The sequence below is a fragment of the Falco cherrug genome, chromosome 3, assembly GCF_023634085.1.
Source record: "Falco cherrug isolate bFalChe1 chromosome 3, bFalChe1.pri, whole genome shotgun sequence".
Taxonomy (NCBI): Eukaryota; Metazoa; Chordata; class Aves; order Falconiformes; family Falconidae; genus Falco; species Falco cherrug.
This window is the reverse complement of record NC_073699.1, coordinates 14,196,696-14,222,436: the sequence shown is the minus strand read 5'-3', so window position 1 is coordinate 14,222,436 and position 25,741 is coordinate 14,196,696. Positions and strand designations below refer to the sequence as shown.

The 25,741-nt window shown below is 57.2% G+C and overlaps 3 protein-coding genes across 9 annotated transcripts in view; 1 reads left to right on the top strand and 2 right to left on the bottom strand.

Annotated features, from left to right (window-relative positions):
* The first annotated feature begins 27 nt into the window (after positions 1–27).
* LRRC14 (leucine rich repeat containing 14) lies at positions 28–2,893 on the top strand. 2 transcript variants are annotated; one of them, XM_055704565.1, is made up of 4 exons: positions 28–95; positions 400–747; positions 1,052–1,687; positions 1,951–2,893. In XM_055704565.1, the coding sequence occupies exons 2-4, from the start codon at positions 419–421 to the stop codon at positions 2,522–2,524; spliced, it is 1,539 nt and encodes a 512-aa protein (XP_055560540.1). In that variant the 5' UTR covers positions 28–95; positions 400–418; the 3' UTR covers positions 2,525–2,893. The 2 variants fall into 2 exon arrangements, with proteins under 2 accessions (XP_055560540.1, XP_005435535.3); XM_005435478.4 differs by lacking the exon at positions 28–95 and having other exon boundaries at positions 181–747.
* A 134-nt stretch (positions 2,894–3,027) lies between these two features.
* Positions 3,028–5,224, bottom strand: C3H8orf82 (chromosome 3 C8orf82 homolog). The gene is made up of 3 exons (XM_014276963.3): positions 4,988–5,224; positions 4,116–4,164; positions 3,028–3,673 (listed from the first exon to the last, which is right to left on the bottom strand). The coding sequence occupies exons 1-3, from the start codon at positions 5,096–5,098 to the stop codon at positions 3,183–3,185; spliced, it is 651 nt and encodes a 216-aa protein (XP_014132438.2). The 5' UTR covers positions 5,099–5,224; the 3' UTR covers positions 3,028–3,182.
* A 2,120-nt stretch (positions 5,225–7,344) lies between these two features.
* The window catches only part of ARHGAP39 (Rho GTPase activating protein 39), a 148,170-nt gene continuing 129,773 nt past the window's right edge, over positions 7,345–25,741 (bottom strand). For 5 of the 6 annotated variants that reach the window (XM_055704560.1, XM_055704559.1, XM_055704561.1 and 2 more), the window contains 8 exons: positions 22,685–24,092; positions 17,423–17,984; positions 15,712–15,804; positions 13,014–13,087; positions 11,059–11,258; positions 10,515–10,606; positions 10,257–10,426; positions 7,345–10,049 (listed from right to left, as the gene is read on the bottom strand). In XM_055704560.1, the coding sequence (XP_055560535.1) occupies positions 9,855–10,049; positions 10,257–10,426; positions 10,515–10,606; positions 11,059–11,258; positions 13,014–13,087; positions 15,712–15,804; positions 17,423–17,984; positions 22,685–24,092 (2,794 nt within the window). In that variant the 3' untranslated portion in view covers positions 7,345–9,854. The remainder of the gene's footprint in view (positions 10,050–10,256; positions 10,427–10,514; positions 10,607–11,058; positions 11,259–13,013; positions 13,088–15,711; positions 15,805–17,422; positions 17,985–22,684; positions 24,093–25,741) is intronic. The other variant, XM_055704562.1, reaches the window with a different exon arrangement.

Genomic DNA, 25,741 nt, shown 5'->3' with positions numbered 1-25,741 from the left:
TCTGATTGGTGCGCGCTCGTGTCAGGCGGCAGCACGCATGCGCAGGGGCGGAGCAGCGGCGGGCCCAGTGGAGAGCTGGGGGCTGCGGGAGCGCGGTGAGGGGGCGGGGCCGGGGGACGCCATTTTGGGGGGACTGGGGGTCCCTATGATGGGGTGGCCGGGTTAGAGGTGCTGGGGGGCCCGTGTGCTAGGGGGGGCAGTTTACGGGTCTCACCATGGGGTGCCCCTTTGGTGAGGGGCTCTACCCTCCTGCCGTGGGGGGCCTTTGAGGGGCAGGATGTGTGCCGCCTGCTGAGGAGGTGCCGTGGGGCTGCCCCTGCGCCGTGGGGCTGCCTGTGGAGCCATGTTCTGCACCCCCCAGCCTCACCTGCTGTCTGTCTGCTCCCTCCCTGCCCACAGCCCCTCGGTGCCGGGTGCCATGCACTCCCTCGTCTTCCTCTGTGCCCGCCGGCTGCTGAGCCACCACCCCAGTGCCCGCCGTGCCCTGGACTTGCTCCCCGCTGAGCTCTACCCCGTCCTCTTCCAAGCCGCTTTCCTGGACGGGCGGACACTGGCGCTGCGGGACCTGGTGGGGATGTGGCCCTTCCCCGTCCTCAGCTTCCAGCAGCTGCTGGGCCACCATAGCCGTTACCGTGACCGTCACCCACTCCTTGGGGAGAAACCCAGCAAATTGTGTGTGCAGGCTGTCATTTTGGCTGTCGTGGCACATCTCCGCCAGGTGCTGCAGGAGCCCTGCCATGGCACCAGGTGGGTACTGGGATGCCAAATGCCATGAGAGCCGTTTCCTTCCTCCTCGGGGTGATGGAGGTGACGATGCTTGTCCTGGGGCTGCGAGCTCTGGCTGTGGTGAAGGGAGGGAGCTGTGGGTTGGCACTGGGTTTGTTTTGTGCACCGGTAACACTGGAGGAGAGCAGGACTGTGACCCTCACCCTGCCTCAGGGCAGGAGTGAGCCACCAGATAGCCACAGCTCTCCCAGGAGCCAGCTGCATGGTTGTTGCAGTTCCCCAGTTTCCCTGCTCGTTTATTTACCTGTTTCTTGTCTTTGCCCAGCAAGAGACGGTGCTGCCTGCGGGTGCTGGACATGACGGGTCTCCAGGACGACGACACCGACCGCGGCCCGGAGAGGATGAGTCTGTGGTCTGGCACAGTGGCATTGGCCAAAGCCTGCATTGAAGTCTCCAAACACCAAAGCGAGTGCCTGAAACGCGGCTCCAAGCGACATAAAGGTCCCTCCGGTGCCTCAGCGGCCCTGCAGCCCATCGGCGTGGAGGTCCGTGCCGATCTCTTTGTCAACTGCACGTCCTATGGCATCCTACGGGATGCTCTACAGACTGGCACGGCCAGCCCCCTGTGCCTCAGATGCCGGGATTTCCACGCTGAGGAGCTCTCTGTTGCCAGCACCGTTTGTTTGCTGGAGTCCTTGGAACCCACCGGCGTGCGGCGGGTGGATCTGCGCTTCAACAACCTGGGCCTGGCAGGCCTCTGTGCCATTTTGCCGCACCTCGCCAGATTCACCAACCTCCTCAGCCTCAAGCTGCCCTACAGCAACATCGATGTGCGGCGGCTTGTGACGGGGACGGATGCCGGCCTCCAGCGCCTCGCCATGGAGCTAGGAAGGCTGCCCTGCCTTAAGGAACTCAACTTGGGTTCCTCCCGGCTTTCAGGGAAACTGAGGCAACTTCTCGGGTAAGTTCCTGGCGGAGCAGGTCCCTGACCTGCCCTGGGGTGGGGAATTCAAGGGTTCCCGCTCGCACGTGGGGGTTTGGGATTTGGGTGGGTTGGCTGCCATTCCCTAGTGTGGTTTGGTTCCACCAGGAATATGGGAACCGTCCCCCGCATCGTTCAAAGATTTAATACAAGGTTTAGTGCGGTGGCAGCTCCCTCCTGGCCCACACCCTGCACGGTGACGGCCTCGGGGGGCTCATGGCTCACTCTCCCCACCCCGGCAGTGACCTGCAGGTTCCCCTGGAAAGCCTGGAGCTGGCCTTCTGCTACCTCCTTCCCAGCGACCTCGCCTTCCTTTCCCAAAGCCCTCATGCTCCAGCGCTGAAGAAGTTGGACCTGAGCGGCCACAACATCTCCGAGAACTTTCTCCAACCTCTCCAGCATCTCCTGGAGGAGACCTCGGCCTCTCTCCTCCACCTGGACCTCATGGAGTGCCAGCTGACAGACGCCCGGCTGGAGGCCCTGCTGCCGGCCCTCTGCCGTTGCTCCCGTCTCCACTGCCTGGGACTTTTTGGCAACCCCCTTTCCACGCGGGGACTCCAGACCTTGTTAGGGAAAACTGTGGTTCTGCCAGATTTACACCTGGTTGTCTACCCTTACCCCGTGGACTGCTACAGCCAGGAGCCGCCCCAGCTGCCCTCTGCCTCTGGCTGGCTCTTTGAGGACGTGGTGGATGAGGAACGCTTCGCTGCGGTGAGCGCCAAGCTGCGCCAGATGCTGGTGAACTCTGGCAGAGCCAGCGCTGTCTGGACCACCAGTCTCTGCCGGCACAGCGCCCTCGACTACTTTGCCTTGTAGCTGGTGCAAAGCTTGGAGCCTTCCCCCTGCCCCATGGCACCCGGTGAAGCGCCGCAGCCTCACCGATGCGCCGCAGCCCCTCCCTCCTCCCCAGATTTGGTGTTTCCTCCTTGTCCTGGTGCTTTTCCAATACCTTTCACTGTCTCAGTGTTCACCAGCATCAGCCCCAGCCGGCCTCGTGTCTCAGGCCATGCCTCGTGTCTCTGGGACAGCACGCCGACTACAGGCAGACCGGTGTCTAGGCCATCCTTAGCTGATTAATTAATGCCGGGAGTCTGGTTAATAAATTGCAGTTGCTTGGGAGGTGTTGGGGTTATGACAGAAACTGCAACCATGGCACTGCTTAGGGCAGACCCTGCAATAACTCTGCACTTGTGCTTTGTTCCCCAAAGCCCCCCCATACCCCAAGTCCCGGGGGGCGTTTGGCGCACTGCAGTGAGGAGACAGCACAGCTCGCCCGTGAGGTTTTAGCTTTTTTTTTTTTTTTTTTTTTTTCCCCAGAGCCTAGCAGGGGTCCTGGCCGCCACGGCAGGGCACACCCTGCCATGGGTGAGCCGGTGCTGGGTCTGCCCCCTGTTTTCTCATCGGCGTGGGGGTGCTGGGGGTCCATACCCCATCCCCACCTCACTGGTGATGGGGATGGCTTGGGATCCCCACCTCAGCCCTGACGTGGGGTGATGGGGACAGCCAGCGCTTCCCCAGCACAGCCCGGTGTGCCGGCGCGGAGCAGCGGCAGCAGTTCCTGGGTGAGCTGGTAGCGCTGCCCTTCCCAGGTGAAATGAGTGGGGGGCTGCGCCTGCCCGCAGCCGTACTCGAAGCCGGGACTCCACTCGAAGGCCAGCGCTGAGCGCACCAAGCCTGCGCCACCCGCCTGCGCCGGTGCCGGATGGTAGAGCCGCCCGTTTTCCGGCAACATCACCAAGCTCTGGGGCTGGAAGGGCACAGCCAGGCGCTCACCACCGCCGCAGTAGGAGAGGAGCTGGCGCCCGCCGGCACCCGGCAGCAGCTGGGTGAAGACGATGGGACGATCGTCACACCGGAGGAAGTTCCGCTCCCGGCCGCAGAGTGACAGGAACGGGAACTCGGCCTCGTAACGCCCGCTCCGGTTCGGCTCCAGCCGCTTGAAGAAGAAGGTGAGGAACCCTACATCTGCCGGGCGGGCAGGTGTCAGCTCACTGCGCCCCCGCAGTTAACCCCCAGGGGGGTGATTAGCCGCGGGGTAGGGGGCTGTTCATTAGTGGGACCCTATTTTGGGGGGCTGGCAGAGGGAGGAGCAGTCGGCTTGGAGGAATTACTGTGCCGGGAAGCGCAAGCGGAAGCTATTAATAGCAGGAGCTACTTAATTAATAAGGTAATGAATATGCAAATAACAACCTGCAAAGGCACCGGTGTGGGGGGCACCCTCCCTCCCTGACCCTGCTGCCAAGTGCGCAGCTGCCCCTCCCCCCAATTAAGCCCGAGACCACAACTGAGATGAGATCCCAATGAAGGATGAGACCCCAGTTAAGGATCAGATCCTGATTAAGGCTCTGCCCCCCAATTAAGGATGAGGGGGGGGCGGGGAGGGTGGGGGTTCTGGGGGTGCTGGTACCTTTGAAGCACGTGATGAAGTTCTTGACTTTAGTGTCATCCAGGAAAAGCTGTGGAAAAGCAGAAAAAAGCCTCAAAACTGCCTGAAGCCCCTGGCAGGAAGATCCTGGCAGGATACTTTTGGGATCCATCTAGGGTCTGTTTGGGATCCTTTTGGGATCTATCCAGGGTCTGCCTGGGGTCTGTCCCGCGTCCATTTAGGGTCTTTTGGTGGTGGTGGGGTGGGGGGTTGTCCAGGGTCTGTTTGGGATCTTTTGCGATCCATCCAGGGTCTGCCTGGGGTCTCACTGGCATCTGTCCAGGATCCATCTGGGATCTGCCATGGACCCATGTGGGTTCTCCTTGGGATCTCTCTGGGATCTGTCTGAGTTTCATCCATCCAGGATCTGTCCTGAGTGGGTCTAGAGTTTTTTGGAGAGGGATCTGTCTGCAGGATTTGTCTTGGGTTTGTTTGGGATCTATCTGGGGCCTGTCCCAGGCCTTTCTGGGATCTGTTTGGGATCTGTCTGGAGTCTGATTGGGGTGTGACTAGAATCTGTGCGGGGTCCCTGTCTGGGGTCTGTCCTGAGTCCATCTAGGGTCTCTCTGGGGTCTGTCTGGGATCCATCTGGGATTGGTCTGGGGTCTGTCCTCACTCCGCCCAGGGGTTTTTTTTAGATCTGTCTGGGATCTGTCCGAGATCTGTCCTGAGCTTGTCTGGGCTGTTCGAGATCCATCTGGGATCTGTCCAGGGCCCACCTGGGGCCTCTGTGGGGTCTGTCCGGGATCCCTGTGTCTGGGATTGGGCTGGGATCCACCCGGGACCCGGTGCCCCCGTTTACCCCCCGGTGCCGCGCCCCCCCGGAGCGAGGGGCCCCGGTGCGGTGTCGGTACCTGGCCCTGGTGGTCGAGGTAGTAGAAGTACTCGCGGGTGCGCGGCGCCGGGCTCTGCCCCTGCCGGTACCCGGCCCCGGCCCCGGCCCGCAGCGCCGCCACCAGCCGCATCCCGCCCCGGCGCGGCCCCGACACACCGCCCCGGCCCCGCCCCGCCCCCACGGCCCCGCCCCCGGAAGCGGCCGGTCCGGGCCGGTCCCACAGCGGCACCGCTCCGGGCGGAGCCTGCGCCGGCCCCGGAAGCCCGGGGCGGGGGAGCTGCCCCTGGGAACACCCAGAGCGCCTGTAGATCTCCCGTCGCCTTTGGGCACCCAGAGCCCCTGTAGGCAGCCCCCCGCTGCCTATGGACTCCCAGAGCCCCCGTAGACCCCTGCTGCCTATGGATACCCATGCACCCCTGGGCGCCCCTGTAGACACTCACAGCCCCCATGGGCACCCGCCCCACCCCGCACGGCCCGTGAACTGCTGCAGGCATCTCTGCACCCCGACAGACACCCACGCACCTCTATAGACACCGGCACGTGCGCTCCTGCATACACCATTACACACTATATAGACACCCATGTACCCCCTGTGCACCCCTGTATATGCCCACACCCCCTATAGGCACCCATGCAACTCTATAGGCAGCCATACCACCTATAGGCACCCATGCGGGCACCTGTACCCCCTATAGACACCCATACTATCTGTACACATCCAGCTGCCCCTACAGATAATCTCCTGGCCTACAGATGATACCCATACTCCCTACAGACACCCATACCTGAATAGACACCCTCCTCTATGGACACCCATACACCCCGTGTGCCCCTATACACACTCCTTACACCCCCTATAGATACTCAGACCCCTATAGAGACCCATGTACCCCTATAAAGACTCACTCCATAGACATGCTCGCACCCCTGTATAGATGCACGTGATCCTGTACACACCCATACCTCTCCTAGATACACCAACCCACCCCTACAGACACCCCTGCACCCTATACACCCCTGCACCCACTCTGTGCCCTATACACACCCATATATCCATGCACCCTATACACTGTCATACCCTCCCTGTGCCCCTTCCCTGCACCCCTGTGCAACCCCTCTGTGTAGCCTGGGCATCTTTATGTACACCTATATATATCCCTGTGTAGATTTATGTACCTCTGGGGACGTTTATATACCCCTATATACACCCTATCCATACTCTATGCAGCTTCATGTACCCATATATACTGCAGTGCTTCCCCATCTCTTGCTATGCCCCTGTATATCCCATGTGCACCCCCTGTTTGACCCTATACACCTCCCAGCACCCCTATACACCCTGCATACACCCTATGTGCATTCCTACGCCCCCTGGGTGGATCTATACATCCCATACACCCTTGGGGGTGGTGGTGGGGGTACGCACACTGCCCCATGCATCCTATACTGCCTGGTACACCCTATACTGCTTGCAGGGGGTGCCCATACACTATACAGCCTGCATGGCAGGTGCTCATGACTATGTACACCCCTATAGAGGCTATATGGCATGGGTGGGCCTTATATAGAGCCCTCTGCAGCTTACATGGGCCCTATACAGCCCTGCACACCCCATAGCGTGCAGCCAGGCCCTTGCAGCCACCCCTATAGGGCCTCTGTGCCCACCACCCCCCCCCCCCACCCCCCAGCCCTTGATCTGCTCCAGAGTGAACGAGCAGCAACAAAGCACTGTCCATACATAGCTTTATTCACATGATGGGGCGGCGCTTCTATACGTCCACCCCCCCCAATTACAGAGTTCGGCAGCCCATGGGACCCCCTCCACCCCCCCGAAACACCCCCCCACCCCTGGGGGAGGGAGGGGGGCCGGATCCTGCTCCCTGCCCCCACAGCACTGTGGGGAGGGTCCCGCCGTGGCGGGGGTGGGTTTGTCTCTTTTTTTTTTTTTTTTTAAATAATTTTCTCATTTTTAATAATAAATAAAACCTTGAGTCTAAAAAAAAAATTGGAGGGGGAGGAGAGAGAAAAAAATCAAGAAAAAAATATAAAAACTGGAGGAAAATAAAAATAATTCAATGGAAACTGAGGAAGCCGGGACCCCCCTGCTGCCCCCCCACCCCCCCCCCCCCCCGGCACCTGGCAGTGAGCAGAGCTGGGAGGTAGCGCTGGGCTGTCCCCTCCAGGAGACACCCCCACCCCGGGGAGCCCCCCACATCCCCCCTGGGCGCCCCCCCCCCTTGAGAAAATAGCATCTGGCCCAAAAATTAGGGGGTTCTAATTAATAACTCTCTTTATAGACCTATATACTCTGATGGGTGCCCCCCCTGCCCTGGTGGGTGCCCCTCGGGTCCTTGGGTGCCCCCAACGGTCCTGCTTTGCCCTGGGTGGAGCCGAAGGCACTTGGGGGTGGCCATGGGGAGGGGGGACCCATCCCGCTGCTGGGGGGGCCCTTCGACTCCAGTGGTGCGGATGGGGGAGATGGGGGTGCCAAGGTGGGTCCAAGAGCAGGAGATGATGGGTGTCAAGGCAGGCTGGCCAGGAGCAGGAGGAGATGGTGGGTGCTGAGATGGGTCCAGGAGAAGCAGGAGGAGACGATGGGTGTCAATATGTGTCCAGCCAGCCCATGCAGAGATGACACCAAGACAGGTTGGGCAGGACCAGGAGAAGACGATGGGTCCCAAGATGGGTTGGGCAGGACAAGAAGATGATGTGATTCCAAGATGGGCTGGGCAGGACTGGGAGGAGATAACGAGTGCCAAAATGTGTCTAGCTGGGCCAAGCAGAGATGGTGGGGGCCAAGATGGGTTTGGCAGAACCAGGAGGAGATGACAGGCACCAAGATGGGTCCAGCAGAGCCAAGCAGAGATGATGGGCACCAGGATGGGTTTGGCACTACCAGGAGATGATGGGTGCCAAGATGGGCTGGGCAGGACCTAGAGGAGAGGATGGGTGCTAAGATGTGTCCAGCAGGGTCAAGTAGAGATGATGGGTGCCAAGATGACTTTGGCAGGACCAGGAGGAGATGACAGGCATCAAGACGGGCCCAGGAGAAGCAGGAGATGATGGGTGCCAAGGTGGGTCCAGCAAGAGGACGTTACAGGTGCCAGGATGTGTCCACCAGGGCCAAGCACAGATCATGGGTGGCAAGATGAGTTGGGCAGGACTAGGAACAGGTGATGGGCACTGAGGTGGGTCTAATGGGACCAGAAGATGATGGGCACCAAGGTGGTCCAGTAGGGTCAAGCAGATTACAGGCACCAAGATGGGTTGGGCAGGACCAGGAGATGACAGGCACCAAGATGGGTCCAGGAAAAGCACGACATGACAGGTGCCAAGATGGTCCAGCAAGGCCAAGCAGAGAGGAAGGGTACCAAGATGAGTTGGGCAGGACCAGGAGGAGATGACAAGCACCACACTGGGTCCAGAGAAGCAGAAGGAGACGACAGGTGCCAAGATGTGTCCAGCAGGGCTAAGCAGAGATAACAGGTGCCAAAATGGTGTGCGCAGGTCCAGGAGGAGATCATGAGCTCCAAGGTGGGTCCAGGAGGACCATTAGGATATGACATGCCAAGATGTGTCCAGCAGGACAAAGCAGAGATGATGGCCACCAAGGTAGGTCCAGCAGGAGCAGAAGATGGTGGATGCCAAGATGGGTCCAGGAGAAGCAGAAGATGATGGGCACCCTGATGGGTCCAGCAGGACCAGGAAGAGATGATGGACACCAAGGTGGGTCCAGGAGGACCAAACAGAGATTATGGGTGCCAAGGTAGGTTGGGCAGGACCAGGAAGAGATGATGGGTGCCAAGATGAGTCCAGCAGGGCCAGGCAGAGATGATGGGTGTCAGGATGGGTCTTTCAAGGCCAGCAGCAAATGATGGTCCTGTGACAGGTCCAGCAGGGCCAAGCAGACATGGTAGGTGTCAGGATGGGTCTTTCAAGGCCAGCAGCAGATGATGGTCCTGTGACAGGTCCAGCAGGGCCAAGCAGACATGGTGGGTGATGAGACAGGTCCTTTGGGGTCCAGCGATGCCAGCATGTGGTGAGATGGATCCGGTGCAGTGCCAAGGATGGGCACTGTGTTGTCTGTGGGCAGTGACCTGCCTGCCCAGGTCCTCCAGCACCCCAGGATGGGCAACGGGCTGCAATGAGCCACCTGGGGCACAACAGCTCCCAAAGGGACCCCAAGCACCCACTCCTGGGTGCACCCAGCTCTGCCGCAAGATGCACCCCCGTTGTGCCCGTGGTCTTCTTCCCTGTGGGCTGGGACTCTCCTGGCACTGGGACAACTTGCTGCTCTGGTCCCTAATGTGCCACGTTCTCTGGGTGCTCGACCTTTGCTCAGCTCAGCACCAGCGGCTCCTCCTGACCCTGGAGGTGCTCCCTGCCCCATGGCTGCCCCACAGATCTGCTCTCAGCCAAAGACCCAAACCCAACAGAGATGCGGGGGAGCCCATTTGGCTCCCCCCGTCCCTGCCCAGCCTCCGCTGTACCCTACACCATCACCCGCTCGCCAGGTCCCTGCTGCCACCCACAGCCATGCAGGACACCTGGGCTGGAGATGCCGCCTGTCCGTGGGGAACCAGGATGCTCCTTGCCTGCTCTGCAGGTGCTGCTGTCCCTGGGGACCCCCTAAAGTGGCTGATGCCTCTGGCTGGTGAAGAGGTGGGCAGTGAGATGGCCAGAGGATCGGGGTGGGGCATGGGGAACAGTCCTGTGTCTTGTTGCAAGATGGGCAGAGGGGGATGGAGATGGGCAAGGGTGCCATGGTGTTGGGCCGGGGTGTGTGTGAGCCACCCAACACCCTTCTTCTGTAGGGTCTGGCTTGTGCTCCTCGGCCGAGTGGGGTCGGAGGGAGGGGGCTCATGGGGGGGACTCAGTGGCAGCTGCTATAGGACGCCCTCCATGAAGCTGGTGTCAAGGTGCTGGATGAGCACCCGGATGAAGGACATCTCCTTGCGGGTGTTCTCGAAGATGATCCGCGGGTCGTCTGACTGGCAGCGCAGACAGTTGGGGGCCATCACCATGGCCAGGTTATTGACATCCATCTTGGTGACAGCTACGTTGGCTGGCTGCACGAACACCTGTGGTGGGAGGGAGGAGGAAGGCAGCGGTGATGTTGTGGTGGGAGACAGGTGGAGGCACCACGTGGACCTCCTGGTTCTTGGAAGAGATGGGTGTCACCATGTGGGTAACCCCACAGCAATGTGAGGAACCCAAAGCCACCTCAAGAGAGGCAACCAGGCTGGGAGGTGGCCTCAGAGGGGACACAGGGGGGGCCCTGGCCATACCTGTAGGAAGCGGATGAGGTAGCACAGCACCATTTTGTTGATCCTGGGCAGAGAGTGGACGACAGCAATGGCCGCCTCGGGGTTCTCATAGTGGGTGATGCACTGCTCGTAAAACTCATGGGGGATCAGTGGCTCCTCCAGCTCTCGGTACCACAGCTTCAGCAGGGAGGCTGAGGATCGGGGAGAAGATGGGGAGATGTGAGACTTGGTGGATGGAGAGCCTGATTCTGCACCCCACACAGCGCCCCAGCATCCTACCGGGAACATGGGGGTCCTCCAGGCCAGTGGGGATCTTCCACTGGTCCACCTGCAGCTTGAGTGCATTGACCTCATCGATGTCACCAGGGACTCTGCAGGGGGAAGAAACATCAGCCACCAAGAAAAAGATGGGGACCCACCTGCCTCACACCCCGGCAGGCTTTGGGGGTCCCTCTGGGTGCTTGCAGAGTTCAAGGAGAGACAAGAGGGGACATCAGCTGGGGATGGAGCCATTTTGGGACCTGGTTGCTGCCCCACCGGGATGTGGCATGGGGCTGGTGGGTGGTGTGCAGACCCCAAGACCCCAACATGACTCTGGTGGGCGCCAGAGAACAGGCATGACCCTGCCATGGAGAAATCCCCATGGCCTTGGAGCAAGGAGGAGCTGGGGGGCTGCTCTCTGTCCCACACGAGAAGGCACCCATGGGGACATGGGGAGGGGGGTAGCTGCCCCATAATGAGGCGAGTCATTATGGCTTCCCCCATGAAAAGATCTGGGTTGCCACCATTCTGGGGGTCTCCCCACAGCCATAAGTGGCTTTACCTGAAGATGCCCTCGGTCTGGTCCCCGTTGAGTGCCAGGACCTCCTCAGAGAGGCGGGTCTGCACCCAGGGCAGCTGCCGGTCAGGGTACCGCTCCTTCTGCATGTTGATGATGTCCTGCAGGGAGCTGCCGAACATGGAAGGGTTGAAGACGGCGTTCTTGGCATGGCGAATCTCCTCGATGTTTGGCTTCTTCAGGCCCTGTGAGAGACAAGAGAAGCCACCGGTGCTGTCAGGACCTGCAGCTGGTGTCCCCGAAGCCACGATGGGCATGTGTAGTCCTGCTCAACCCCATCACCCCATGGCCGAGCTCTAGGGCTGGTTGTGACACATCCAGAGCCTAAGCCCATCACGTGATGGGGACAGTGGATGGAGCCATGGATGAACTCCAGCCAACCTGGCCAAAATCTCCAGTGGCGCTGCACACCAGCAGCTCAGTGCCAAAATGCGTCCGGTGGGCAGATGCCTCCACCTACCATCTTGATTCAAAAGTGAATCCAGCCCTGGGGACTCTCCCCATGGTGCTTGGTAGGACCTCCATGCTCTGCCATGGGGCCACGGCCATGCTGGAGCATCTACATCAACAAGATGAGCCATGGCTCTGGGATGCTTCTGGAAAGCACAGCACCAGCACCAAGGCTGGTTTATCTGTGCCTGTTTGAAGCGGGGGCACTGCCACTGCCACCAGCACTGGATCCTGCATGGTGTGGGGCCAGGGGAAACCTCCCAGTTCCCTCAACGGCTGGGTGGGTGGTTTGGTCACAGGAGGGCACTGCTGTTCTTCCCACCACGCAGGAGATGTGGGCAGCCTTGTCAAGATGCAGAAGGGATGGATGCAGCAGATGTGTGCATGGTGAGACACAAAAGAGAAGATGGTTAGAGTGGATGTGTGTGTGTGGTGGAATGAAGATGGATGCAGTGGACATGTGCATGGTGGGATGCAGGAGAAATGGACGCAGTGGACATGTGCATTGTGGGATGCAGGAGAGGCGATGGATCCAGTGGACGTGTGTGGTGGGATGCAGGAGAGGAGATGGACGCAGTGGACATGTGTGTGGTGGGACGCAGGAGAGGAGATGGACGCAGCTTCCTGACAGCTGGATCCTGTACTCCAGACAGAGCCAATGACAGAACGAGCTGCCCCAGCCATGCCTCGAGCTGCTGGTGGCCTTCAGGTCCTCAGTCGCTCCTGTCTTTGCCTTAAAAAGTCAGCAGGATATGGCCACCAACGAGCCCTTGGGAAGCCCAGTGGGTGACACAGCCCCTCCCACTGCTGGGCCTTGTCTCAGCAGATGTTACTGGGAAGAGCTGAGCTGCTGCGGACGGAGGAGAGGTCCCGGTGTCTCTCTCTATCCCCACGAAACGAGGAGGGCGACACTGAGGCAGCTGTGGTGGTGATGGTGGTGCCACCATGAAGAGCATCCCAGGCTGTACATTAATCCTTATCTGGGGTACTTTATTAAATAAATCAGCTGCCACCCTAACGGCAGTGATGGCCCGAGGGACGGATCTGGCTTGGCGTGCTGCCGTGGTGACAGCAACCCAGGAGTGAGGGGCCAGCAAGGCAGCCCCCCACTGAAAGCTGGGGTAGATGGGAGCTGCTGCAGCATCCTCTTCAGTCCCTGGCATGCTTTTGCTCTGGACTTCTGCTCCCAGGATCATTTCCTTAATCCCTGTTTGATCTGCTGGTGATGGGCAGGTTTGGGAAGGACCTGGGGGACCCCAGAAGGTCCCTGGAGGGGATGCAGTGATGGGCAAACCATGCTGGAGGTGCCTGGAGTATCCTCACCATAGATCTGGCACAAGCTGCTCTGCTGCTTCCAGCGCTCTCCAGTTTCATCTCCTCCTCCTCCTCCTCCAGACCCCATCCCCACACCCCAGCAGCCCCCTTGGTGGCCCCAGCTGGGGGGTGGTTGCCCACCGCTGCCCTTCCCATGCCCAATGGTTGGACGATACCTTCTTGGCGCCTGTCAGAGCTGCCTTCTGCAGCTTGTTGTAGCAGTACTTGGCGTAAGTGCTTATTGCCACCCCTGCAAGAGAAAACAGAGAGTGGGGTGGGGTGGGAGTGGGGTGTCAGCTCTGGGTCATGGGGGGTGTCTGCCCCCTGCCAAGGGGGGTGACACTCATCCCAGCTCCAGGAGGGTATGAGGGTCCCCCCGGGAGGTGGGTCAGTGCTGCTGCTACTCCATCTCTGTCCCCATCACCACTCCCAGGGAGCGGTTTGAGGAGGACGAAGTCCCCTTGGGACCCTTCTTGCAGGGACTGTCCCCACAACGCAACCCACTCCCCAAGAGCTTCAGACCTTGAGGCAGCCATGTCCTCCTACCCACTAAACGTGGAGCCCTGGAGCCTCCTCAGCTCCATCCTCTCCCCATTCACTCTGGTGGCCTCATGCAGGGTTGTCCCAGCTTTTGGGGCTGATTTTTCACCCTGCAGCCATCACTTACACTGTCACCTCCCCTACACCATCTACCTTCTCTTCCTGATGCCACTACTTCCACTCTCATCCCTCTCCGCACCATCTATCCTCTCCTCCTGATTTGCTTCAATAAGGAGATGGCACCCTCAACCTTCAGATCATCTCCAAGATGCCAATGAGCTCATCCCAAGGGGTGCTCCAGCATCCTGCAGCGGAGAGCCCTGAGGACCTGATGGTACTTTTTGGACCACCCCAGAAGATGCTGGCAGCCCTATAAATGCTTCCAAGAGCCTAAAAACAGGCAAACTGAACAAAAAAATCCATCATCTTGGACCTTCTCTCCTTTGGTAGCTTTGAAACCATGATGCCAGCACTGGCCCTGCCATTGGTGTGGCTTTTGTGCCACTGGAGCCACATGTCCTGGAGCATCCTGACCCTGTCATGCTGGTGAGAAAGCTCCAGGAGCTAAAAATGTGCCTTTTCTATTTAATATTGCTGCAAAAGAAGGGAAAAAGGGCTCCTGGAGAAGAGCTGGTGGCTGGCAGCTGCTCACCGTCCCGATCCCGCAACGGGCACTTTTTCGTTAAAACCAAGCTTGGAGACTTGGGATCACGTACTTTTCCTTCTGTCTCTGAGGCTGTTGTTTTCAAAGGGTTTCCCTGATAGTTTTTCACTGCAGTAAATGCTCCAAAGGGGCTGGTGGATGCATGGTGGGGCCTGAAGCCACTCTGACGGAGGGGGCTTGGGGGATGTCCAGGACTGGGTGACCCCACATCTGGTGCCCATTCATCAAATCATTGAATAGTTTGGGTTGGAAGGGACCTTTGAAGGTCATTTAGCTCAGCCCCGCTGCGATGAGCAGGGGCATCAGGTTGCTAGTTTGGACGCAGCCCAGGAGATGGTTGGCTTCCTGGGCTGCGAGTGCACATTGCTGGCTCATGTCCAGTGGGGACTTCTCCAAGTGGGGACTTGTCACCCAGGAATGTCCCCAAGTACTTATCCATCCCTTCATCCCCCAGCCTGTGTGACTACCAGGGTTTGCCTGCACCCAGCTGCAGGACCTTGCCCTTGGCCTGGTTGAATCTCATGAGGTTCACGTGAGTCTGACTTCTCCAGCTTGTCCGGGTCCGTCAGGCGGGTCGACCCCACCACTCAGCTTAATGTCATCTCCAAACCTGCTGACGGTGCACTCAGTCCCACCATCTACATCGCTGATGAAGATATTGAACAGCAACCTTAATCCATGGATGCTGTTAAAGCCGTTTCTGGGGGTGCCTCCACCCACCAAGTTCCAGGTCCCAGCCCCACCGCTGCTGGGGCTCCAGGTTGAGGTCCCTCACCTTGCACCGGGAACCTCTTGGTTTCATCTAGGACGCCAAGCCTTCACTGGCATCCCAGTCCGGTTGGCGAGTTCCAGGCAACCCCCACTAAAACCCGGGGGGATGCTGGGAAAAGGGTCTCATTCCCATGTCCCCACACCCGCCCCACTGGTGACGGCTGCGGCACCAAGGATGCTCGTGCCCACCTCAGGGTCACCCCTCAGTCATCGAGAAAACCCATCAGCACCTTCTAAGTGGCTCCGCTTAATTAAATCCCTACTTCCCCCTCTTGTTACTACATATAATACATTCACGTACATTTATAGATATCATTATATATAACATTATACATTTATGTATAACACTATATATAATATATACTTACACACTGCTATTTGTAGAATATTAAATCTATATAAAATAATTATATATGATGTTATAGATCTATTTGTAACACCATATATAATATCATACACGTATAGATTATATTTATTATATATTATATTTACATTATCTGTATTAAATACCACCTATTTAATGTACAACATATATAATATATGTTCATATTATATAACAGATAATATATATTTCTAATGTTAGATATAATATATAAAAATATAAATTGATGATATGTTCATATATTTATATAGTTTATATCTATTCATTATGTATTATATTTAAATTAGTTGTATTTAGATTAAACACTACATTAAAGATGTTTTTGCCATCCTGTGGTTGCCCCCTCCTCCCCACACCCCCTGGCCCCGGCAAGCGCAGCCCCTCCAAGCATCCAGGCAGTGAGCAGAGCCGAGGGGGAGTGGGGGGGTGTAGGGGGAGATGAAAGGCTGAAAAGAAGGAAGTTGGCTACTAGGGCTAAGAGAAAGAAGCCCCAAGCGAGCGGTGACATGGCCCCTACCATCGTGCTCTTCGATATAGGGCTTGGGTTTCTTTCTCAATTTGGATTTCTTCTTATTGGTCCTTTCCAGGATTTCTTTAATGTGCTGGGTCACTGGGAAACAAACAAAGCGATGAAGACAAGGGAACGGAAGGGAAGGGGAAAATGGAAACAAAAATGAAAATAAAATGAAAATAAGAATTAAAATAAAAATCAATGAAAATAAAAATTGACTAAAAAGGAAATGAAAATGAATAAAATGAAAAATAAAGATGAAAATAAAAATAATAAAATAAATAAAATGAAAACGAAAGAAAACCAAAAATGAAATTAAAAATGAAAATGGAAATAAAGAATAAAACCCAACCAGGTGACGGCTGGCGGGGCCGGCTGGAGCAGAGCTGGTGCAGGCACGCTGCCAAAGGGGGCGTGGGGGGAGCCTCTCCCAGCCGAGCACTGGCTTTCACCGCATGAGCGCAGCGATGGCGATGAAATGAGCTTGACACCTCTGCTGCAGGCAGGCGGGGGGGACAGACACAGGCAGTCCCCAGCCCTCCCAACCCTGGCTGTGCCATGACGGGGCAGGGGGAGGGTCTCCCCTGCCCATGCATCAGCCCCAAGCTGGCATGCCGGCACCAGCGCTCGCTGCCTGTCCTGTCCTGATGCCTTCAGGGATGCTCTTGCCCATGGGGCTTTCTTGACCACCCTACAGCTTTCCCTGTGGACACCTCAGTTGGGTTCATCTCTTGTTCCCAAGCTGGTCAGATCCACCGAGGCTCCACGTGATGCTGGTGCCCCCCAGATGTCCCTGCCATACTCTGGGAGCCAAAGGGTACCCAAAAAACCCTGGAGCAATTCGGACTCCGTCTCCCAAGGGTGACTGGCCAATGGCCAAAACCCAGGACCTCCCAGATCCCCACCTTTGCCTCATCCACCACCCGCTGTGAGATGGCACCAACCCATGGGAAGTGGGGACACCCAACCCTCCAGCTGTGCTGTGGGTGGCCAGCAGGCAGCATCCCCTCCTGCCAGACTCAGGGCAGGCACTGGTGATGCCTGTGGCCCTGCCAGACCAGATCCCATCACCTGTGAGACAACACCAGTGGTGAAGAAGCGGGGACAGCTGAGCCCAGGACTGGAGAGGGGCTCCCAGAATTCCCACCCATTTTGGGTCAGATAGTCCATATTCATGTCTCTTTTATCTGCCATGACCAAAAACCACCTCAGGAGCTGGGAATCAAGCTGGCTCCCCTGCCAGCATGGTTTTTTTTTTGATCCAAACCTACTTGAGAAGACAGAAGAAGCACTTGGAGATGGAGATGGTAATGGTGAAAGCACAGAATCACAGAATGGTTTGGGTTGGTGAAAGCAAAGAATCACAGAATGGTTTGGGTTGGAAGGGACCTCTAAAGGTGTAATCGTGGGCCAGAAGTCCCAGGAACTCTTCCTAACAGCCACCCACTCCAGAGGTGATGCTGAGCCTGCAGCAAAGGTGTCAAAGCTCATTCTGTGTTGGGTCTCATGCTGGATTTATGTGTGCTGGGGAGGAAAGGACAGCAGTAAAGGCACCACCCACTCGTTGCACCTCTGGGAGGGCTGCTGGATGAGTTCCTCGCCCACCTTTCAACAAGGAGACTAATGAATGCGAAGGGGAATGGAAAAAAATAAGAATAAAAAAATGGGTTGCAACATCAGCAGGAGCAAAGCCACCGGGCAGCAGTTTCTCTCTTACCTTTAGTGTCATTCACTGGATCCATGTGCCTGTAAATATATCCTTCTAGGTAGGAATGAAATTTGGGAGTGGGTGGGAAAAAGGCCAAACAAATGGCCATGAGCTCCCAGCCCCGGGCCAGGCTCTCGTAACGGAAGTTCTCAGTGGTCTGCCGGCACAGCTGGATGTAGAGCTCGTCTCTCAGACCCTGCATGCTCCAGCCTTTGGTGGCAATCTCCAAGGCCACGTTGAGCTGGTCCGTCTTGGCCCGCCGGTCCCCCATGTACATCTGAATCAGTTTAAATATCTCGCACGCCTCCTTCTTGACATTGCGGTCATTGGTCATGATCATGGGTTTCTTGATGGACTCGCTGCTCCAGGCCAGCATGTTGGCGATGGACACCTTCCTGCGGAAGAGCCCTTGGGTGTGCTTGTTGAAGTGCTTGGAGGCCCAGTTCTCAATGTCCGTCTCTGAGGAGGGCTTCCGCAGGTTGAAGGTGGGGAAGACACAGCTGGCGCTAGGCATCATGTTCCTGGTCTGTCTGCTGCTCTCGAATTGGGCGCAGGCACCAAGATCCTCTGACTAGAAGACAACAGCCAGACAAGTTAGTATTACTAACAGCATGGCCACACAGCCAATACAACGAATCAACCAAGAAACCAACAAGTCCAGCTAACTGTTGCAGCATAAAGAAGTTGCCCCACACTTGCACCAAAAGCTATGTCCTCTCCAAGGAGCTGCTCCTCAATCCCGTCATGGGCAAGTGGAGCTGGTCCAGTGCCAGTGGCCAAGGCAGGTCGTGACACTGATTGGCATCAGGAGGGAGGGGACCAGTAGGGATAAGTGAAGCCACTCAAAAGCCAATGTGCTGGACTCCATGCCTGGCACCCTGGCCACTCGCGCCTTGCAGTCATGGACAGAAGCAGCTGCTGGCTATTAGTAATGTGTGGGAAGCAAAGGGCAAATGACTTTGGGTTCCACCAGTCCTTCGGGCTCACCAGAGAGGGGACACACTCACCTGTAACAAGTCCCCCAAATAAGCCCCTCTCCCCAAAATCATGTTCAAGCATGGTTCTCCAGTGGCCACATACCCAGGAGGAGGATGGTGGCTCCTCCAAACCATGAGCAACATGGATGCTGTTTCTTTACATCCCATGTGCAGAGGGACATGAGCTGCCCAGGACCTAACCTTGCCTGCAGAGCACCCAGCTGGGAAGGACTCAGCAAAGGGTACCCCTGCAGAGCAGTGTCCTTCTACTACTGGAACCAGCACTGCTTATGGATATCACCCCAGAAGGCGGAGGGACACCCAAACAGCTGATGACCAACACGGAGAAGGGACAGTTGGGACTGACTGCTCCCTGCTCCTGCAGCCAGCCAGCGTGGCTTCATCGGCTGTCAGCTCCCTTTTCTGCAAGTGCCATGTCTGGGCCAGCATGACTTGGGTTTGGTGGCCTGGGGGATGTGACCCATGGGCAGGCAGGAGGCGAGCCCTTCCCTTGACAGGGAAGCAAGGACATGCCACACCATCCAGAGGTGACGCTGCTGTCCTCACCATGTGCAGGGGAACAGTGTGGTGGCCTTGAGCAGGGACTGTGTGCAAGGTGAATGCAGTGGTGCCACAGCCTCAGGGCTGGGCTTTAGATGAGGAACTGGGGAAGAAAAGCAGAGAACCAAGCTGGAGGGAGCCACAACCACATGGAGGTGGCAGGTCCAGGAGGGGACAAGGAAGCCACCCAAAGAGCCACCAGAGCTGCTGGTAGACAACAAAGCCTCTACTTCTTCAAACAGGTCAAGTTTCCTGTCCCCTTGCTCAACAGCTCATCCCTTCCCAGTGTTGAGGTCTCCTCTTTCCATTGATGTCACTCAGCTCCCATCTTGCACTGCAGAGACAACAGCAGGGACCTGACCATAGCGACACAGGAGCTTCACCCCTCAAGGGACCCAGCCCCACCATTCCTATGGAGGCCACATCACCCAAAAGGTCCTTCTGTGTCCTCCAACCTGCTCGTCAGCTGAAGGCATGTAGGACTTTCTCGGTGGAAGGAGATGCAGCATTTACTTCAAGGCTTCCTGCTCAGCAGCCATTGCTGCTGTGGCTCTTCCAAAAACTGGTCCCTGAGCTGGGCCACAGGCATGCTGTTCATCCAGGGCACCCAGGGAGAAGCAAAGGACCATGTCAGCTGGGGACATCATCCTTCTCCAGCCAAGTCCACTCCAATGGACAGTGTGGTCAGGCTGGGGAGTGACACAGGCAGCAAAATGTGATGGATCCCCTGCTGCTAGTGCCAATACAAAATTAGCTTCAGCCCTAATTAGCACAGTCCTAAATGAACTTAGGGGAAGCCTAGGGCTACAAGGGGATAAGCAACCGGGTGTCAATGGCAGCGGGCCATGACCTCCTGGCAGGGGGCTGCTGCCCTTCCCATGGGGTGACCCTCCTTTCATCTTAGGGATTAGGGGAACACTCAACCCCAGAAGCCAACTCAAGCGTGCTGTGGGGACAGGAGGTCCTGGTGCCACGTGGATCGGGCTTGGATGCACCCCAGTGTGGGGCCACTGTGGGGCCAACCACTGGTGACACTGGGCATGTTCCCATTGCTTGTGCCACCTTGTCACATCTGTGTGCTTCTGTCCTCCGCCAGGTCTCTGTATCTCCCCACACGACATCCCGTGATAATCTTCCACACAAAGTTGCCCACCAGGGCTGGCCACAGGTCTGGGTCTGCTACAAGAGGCTGCCATTTCAACCAGTGGTGAAGGTTCCTCAGCTGATGGGGGCATGAAAAACCAAATTAAAACCATGTGACAATCTTAGATATGATCATCAAGTGGCTTGGGTTGAGAGGGACATTCAAAGCCCATCTAATCCAACCCCCTGCCACAGGCAGGGACACCTCCCACCTGACCAGGTTGCTCCCAGCCCCGTCTAGCCTGGTCTTGAGCGCTCCCAGGGATGGGGCACCCACAGCTGCTCTGGGCAGCCTGTTCCGGTGTCTCACCACCTTGGTTGGAAATCTGCTCTTCCTGGAATGGGTGTCGCTGTGCTTAAGGAAAGCATCAGACATGGTCAACCAGACAGTAACACCTGGGCAGCGAAGAAGAGTCCCACCACATCCTGAGCTCCATGCAGAAGAAGGCATAGGATCACTAATGGTGGCAGCTATTCTTCCTGGCCAACATGAGCATCCAAAGCAGGCTTGGAGCTCTCCAGTTCTGGGTTTGCACCCCCTTGTGCAGCAGTGAGTGCCTGGGGACACGTGCATGGGGAATTTTCTTTTGCCGTCTTTGGATGTGATGTCCCACTGATTTCCTTACGTATCCCCATGGGCAAAAAAGCATTTTCCACATTATTTACTGTTTCCCAGGTCCATGTCCTGGGTCTTTCGGTTTTTCTCTTCCTTGCTGATAACAAGCTCCACCTTCCAGGCCTTTTTCCAGGTTGGATTACTCTCACCAGAGTAACCATACCCACACACGGTGCCAACATCCATTTAAAAAAAGCCATTATAGCCTCTCCTAGCGTCCTTACATCACTCCTCATTGCATCCAAAAGCAAATCAAGTGGTCTTCTTCCAGAAACCCTTGTCTTCACCTCCCCACCTCTGCACCCCACATCTGGGCTCCTCTGGCTGCGGGGACGTGGGCAGTGTCACCATCCTTCCCCAGAGCGGGCACTACAGGTCAGAGGGGCAGCTTTATGGGTGTCAGATGCTGGAGGGTAAAAGACATGAAAGCTGAAAGCCAGAAGCCAGGAGACGCTGATGGGAAACATCTCATGGACTCTAAGATGGGCACCAGCGCCAGCAGGTCCAGGTCAGAGCCCATGGAGGGCTGTCAGCAGCAAGAGGGCTACACTGTCACAATGGTCTATGGCAGCCCCAGGAGCTCCTCTGGCATGGGAGCGTGGGACAGGAGGGGTCTCCAGGACCAGGGCAGCTCAGTCCCAGGGAGGGAACAGGCAGCTCAGAGCCCTGGGAAGAAGATCCTGGAAAGCTGGTGTGCTTGTGGCTGTTTCATCCCAAGGTTTTGAGGGATCAGCTTGCTAAGAAGCAACTTTTTTGTGGGCCTAGCTTGCTAGGAAGCAACTTTGAGGGACCAATTTGCTAAGGACCATCTTGAGGGACCAGTGTGCTAAGGACCACCTTCTATGAGAAATCAAATCTATCAGCCAGGTCAGCAGCGCTGTCCATTCCCATGTGCCAGGGAAGAGACCAAGGCAGGACCCGCATGGGGTGCTGCCTGTGACCAGACAGGATAGCTTACACCAGGGTGACAAAGCTCCCCAACTTACTTTCAGTCCTCACTGGGAAAAACTGGAAACTGCCTCGGAGTTACTGGTGGGTCTGGTGATGGGTTCATCCATCACTTGGATAGCTGGAGCTGGGATGGTGGGTCAAGATCCCAACTCAAGCGTAGCACTGCCTCTTCCTGCTCACTGCAAGAGTCAAGGATCAGCAGTGCTGCCCCAGCACCTTGAACTGCTATGGCGGGGAGCGATCTGGTGAGCAAACCCTCGTTTCTGGCAGAGGACCCCTTTGAAAATGGAAGCAGGTGGAGGGAGCAGAAAGGGGCTGACCTTCTTGATGCTTTTGCACACCCTGGCCATCTGCCCTTGCTCTGCAGAAGGGACATCCCTGCACCCATGTCTCCTCCAGATGGACGGGGACCAGAGATGGCATTTTGGGTGTCCCCAGAATCCAGTGCTCTTGGAGGATGCTATGAAGCCCGGACTGAGCCACTGCAGGATTGCTAAGGGAAATCTCCTGTGCCGCTGCCATCTGATGGTGCAGTGATGTGAAATGCACGATGAGTCACTGCAAAGTGCACGAGCCCTGTGCATGGGCTGGGAGCGCTGAGCACAGCTGGGAACGAGTGCTCGTGACTCCCTGGGACCCAGGTGGTTGCTCGGGGTCTGGGAGCTGGCTCCCACCGAGCAGCAGCCAGACCAAGGGAGGAGAAGCAGTGCCTGAAGCCGCAGCACAGTTCTGAGGGTGCCACGGTGCAGAGGTGCCCACGCTGGTGCCTGGTGGCTATGAAGGTGCAGGATTGCCCTGGGGACCATCCTGCCGGATCTACAGTGGATCTGCAGGGATTTAAACCAGCTTTACAAGAAGAAGGAGCTTTAACCAGGAGGGTGGTGGGGATGCTGCACTGCCATATGGTGTGGTCTGCCCAACCTGGTGCCACACCCGAGGAGATGCCATGTGGTGTGTGAGGTTTGGTGGGGCGGGGCACATGGTGAAGCCCCCCAGCGCCGAGAACATCCCCAAGGACGTTACCTGAGATGGATGCAGGTAGGGCTCGGGGGAGGCCAGGTTGGTCTGCACAGAGACGCTCTTCTCCAGCAGGATCTGGGGGAAGCCCAGCTTCTCGAAGGTGTTCCTCTTCCAGTGCTTGTTCTCCTGCTGTGCCAATGCCTCATCCTCGCTGAAGGCTCGCACCACTGGACCCGGCATGGGCAAAGGGAGGGCACCGTCACTCTCATAGCCTGAACCGTCCTTTTGGGAATCCCAGCTGCTCCGTTGTTTCATGTGGTAGTGGGCTTGCTGGGCTTCCCAAGCCAGGCGTGCCTGTGCCAGGAAGGGCTCGGGGAAGCCCCGTGCCACCTCCGCCTCTGCTGACTTGCTGTCTGTACGATTCATTGGTGACCTGTTGGGTCCTGGGGTGGCTCGTTCCTCACCCAGCATCTGCTCACCCAACACCTCCCTGTCCCCTGAGCCATCTGTGGAGGAGGTGTTTGGGTCATGGGACACAGAAGGCTTTCGGCTTTTCCGCTTTCTGGTGGAGGGCGAGTAGCCGGTGGAGGACAAGGTGTCCTGTTGGCTGGACCAAGACATGGCATCCTCGCTCTGGGCCACCTGGCCACCTGTTGGGCCAGGGCAGAAGTCGGGTCCCTCCATGCTGCTGTAGTCACCTGATTTGATCTCTAAGCGTTGGTCCCGGACCAGGCAGGGGCTGTGCTGCAGTGAGTAGGAGCCGCCGATGGGGTTGGGGGAATATTTGTGCCTCAGCCCCGTCTTTATCTTGGGGCTGGAGCCTGACTGCTCGACGTAGACCAGTTGCCTGACATACTCTTTGCCAGCAGGGCTGTACTCCAGGCTCATGAACCGGTCGGGACACTTCTGTTTGGTGAGAACCAACTGCTGGTAGGGCGAGTTGGAGCCTTGCTTGGGTGATTGCAGGAAGGGGTGAGGTTTACGGATGGGCGATTTCTGTGGTGAGCCAGCTTTATAGCTCCCACTGGCTTCGTACTGCATGTCCACAGGAGGTTCATCATAGATGGGAGCCTGGTACTCCATGGGGGGTTCCTCGTAAAGGGGGGGCTCATAGGCGTAGCGGGGTGAGGAGGGTTGCGACTCGCTGGAGTGCTTGCGGTGCTGGGCTTGGAGGGGGGAGCAGAAGGAGTCCCCCCGGCCAAGCAGTGGCGAGCAGCTGCCCACGTGCTCAGCCCTCTTCAAGAAGGGTGACTGCTTCCTCTCTGGGAAGAAAACAGAGTTATCGGTGTCAGGAGTGAAGGTTTGTAGGTTGGGTGACTGTTGGCCCCCTGAAGGTCGCCGCGAACGGGTGCCCAGTTGGTTTTCAGGTGTGTAGCCATTGCCTTGGTGCATGAGGAAGCTGGGCTCACGGTCGGTCACCTTGATCAGCATCCGCTCCTTGGTGCCAGCATTCCATCGCAGGGACGATGTCCTGTGGGGAGAAACACAGCGCCGCCATCAGCGAGCGAAGCCCCCATGCCCACAGGTGGACAGACAACCCTGTACCACTGCCCTGGGACCCCCCAGACCCTTGGTTGCAGGAGAGCCCAGCGGATGGATGTGTCCAAGCACCCTAAGCCTCTCCCATCAGGTGAGGAGCATGTCAGTGAAGGAGAGACGAGGGCATTGCCACCGTTCCAAACGCAGTGGCATCAGCCTGCATGCTTCCCTGGCTCCCAGAGACCTCAGCAACCCCCAGGGTTCATGAAGGATGCACAGGCTGGAAAGCCAAGCCCTGAAATGCAATGACATCCCCTGGAGCACAACTCTAGGTGACAGCCCTGAATCAGCCCTCCCTACTCGTGCCTTGGAGCTCTTCGAGCTGAATGGTGATGGAGGAGTGAGCATGGCCATCTGCTGGGGACAAGTGTTGGGGCAGACATACATTTGGGACAGTTTCATGGATGTTTGGGTGCGCGATCCTTGCAGGGAGCGGGGACTGACCCCACCATGGTCCCCACCTGGGACTGGTCCCTTGCTGGGATCTCCCATCCCAGGGTGAGAAGAAGCTGCCTATGCACAAGCCCCATCTCTCCCACCTCTTCTTGCTTTCCATTCCTCGCAGCGCCCAGGATTAACCTATCTCACCCACTCCATCCGACCCCTTGCCCAGGATTAATATCCTCCTCCAGTTCCTAGATGGAGCTGGGTTATATTAAAAGCAGGAAAAAATAATAATCCCAAGCATGGTTTAAAAAGAACTTGAAGGCAAAAACCTTCAGACTTTGCCACCTCTGCTGCAGAGGGAGTCTGCAGTGGGGTGATGGGGCAGGGGACCAAACCTCTGCCCACGGTTTGGCTCCTGTGGGGATGCTAAATAGCTCAGGGGGGGCTTGAAAACACAACCCTGACCTGTGCAGGGATGTCCCAGCCCCACAGAACATGAGCCCCCATTGCCTTGCACCCCAAGGCCATGGGTCAACTACTTCTGGCAGCACCAAAGTGGAGTACTGACTTGCTGGGGCAGCGAGGGGAGGGACAGCTTAGCCAACTGCCCAAACCCGCATGATGCATGGACACCTTGGCCTCCAAAGGGATGGAGCACAAGCACTACAGCAGGTGAGAGCAGTAGCTGTCTTCCATCCCCTTCATCACCAAAAATAAATGCCTAGGGCCAGCCCCAGATGGGATAAGCAGCTCAGCAGGGCTCTGAGGATGTGCATGATGCCCACGGAGAGGCAAGCAGAAGCTGGAGTGGTGGTGGTGGATGCCCGCAGCTTCCTCTTCTTGATGCTGGAGCTTACTGCATCCCTCAGCCACTTTGCATCCTGTGCGATGATACCCTGCACACTTCCACTGAACATCTTTCAACGTGGAGCACCCTACAGCATCTTGATGTTTCGTGGTTTGCAGGGACTGTACCTGCACACCCCGAACCCGCATGGCATCAAGCTGGAAACTGCCTGGTGGAGCCTGTTTGCATACACGCAACATCCATGTGTGAACAAGTGCCAACAGGGACCTTCTTAATTCTGAGATGTGAATAATCATCCCCAAATAGCCATCCAACAGGCAGCTTCTTTGGCACTCCTGGTGCAAGCAGGGATGAAAATTCAGCCAGGTGACATGTGGAGTGCACCA

Excerpts from the sequence above, each read along its gene's own strand:
- C3H8orf82 (XM_014276963.3), bottom strand. The coding sequence starts at position 5,098 with ATGCGGCTGGTGGCGGCGCTGCGGGCCGGGGCCGGGGCCGGGTACCGG. Across the intron at positions 4,165-4,987 it reads ACCTCGACCACCAGGGCCAG|CTTTTCCTGGATGACACTAA; the intron begins GTACCGACACCG and ends GCTTTTCCACAG. Across the intron at positions 3,674-4,115 it reads CTTCATCACGTGCTTCAAAG|ATGTAGGGTTCCTCACCTTC; the intron begins GTACCAGCACCC and ends CCCGCCCGGCAG.
- LRRC14 (XM_005435478.4), top strand. The coding sequence starts at position 344 with ATGTTCTGCACCCCCCAGCCTCACCTGCTGTCTGTCTGCTCCCTCCCT. Across the intron at positions 748-1,051 it reads GAGCCCTGCCATGGCACCAG|CAAGAGACGGTGCTGCCTGC; the intron begins GTGGGTACTGGG and ends GTCTTTGCCCAG. Across the intron at positions 1,688-1,950 it reads AAACTGAGGCAACTTCTCGG|TGACCTGCAGGTTCCCCTGG; the intron begins GTAAGTTCCTGG and ends CCACCCCGGCAG.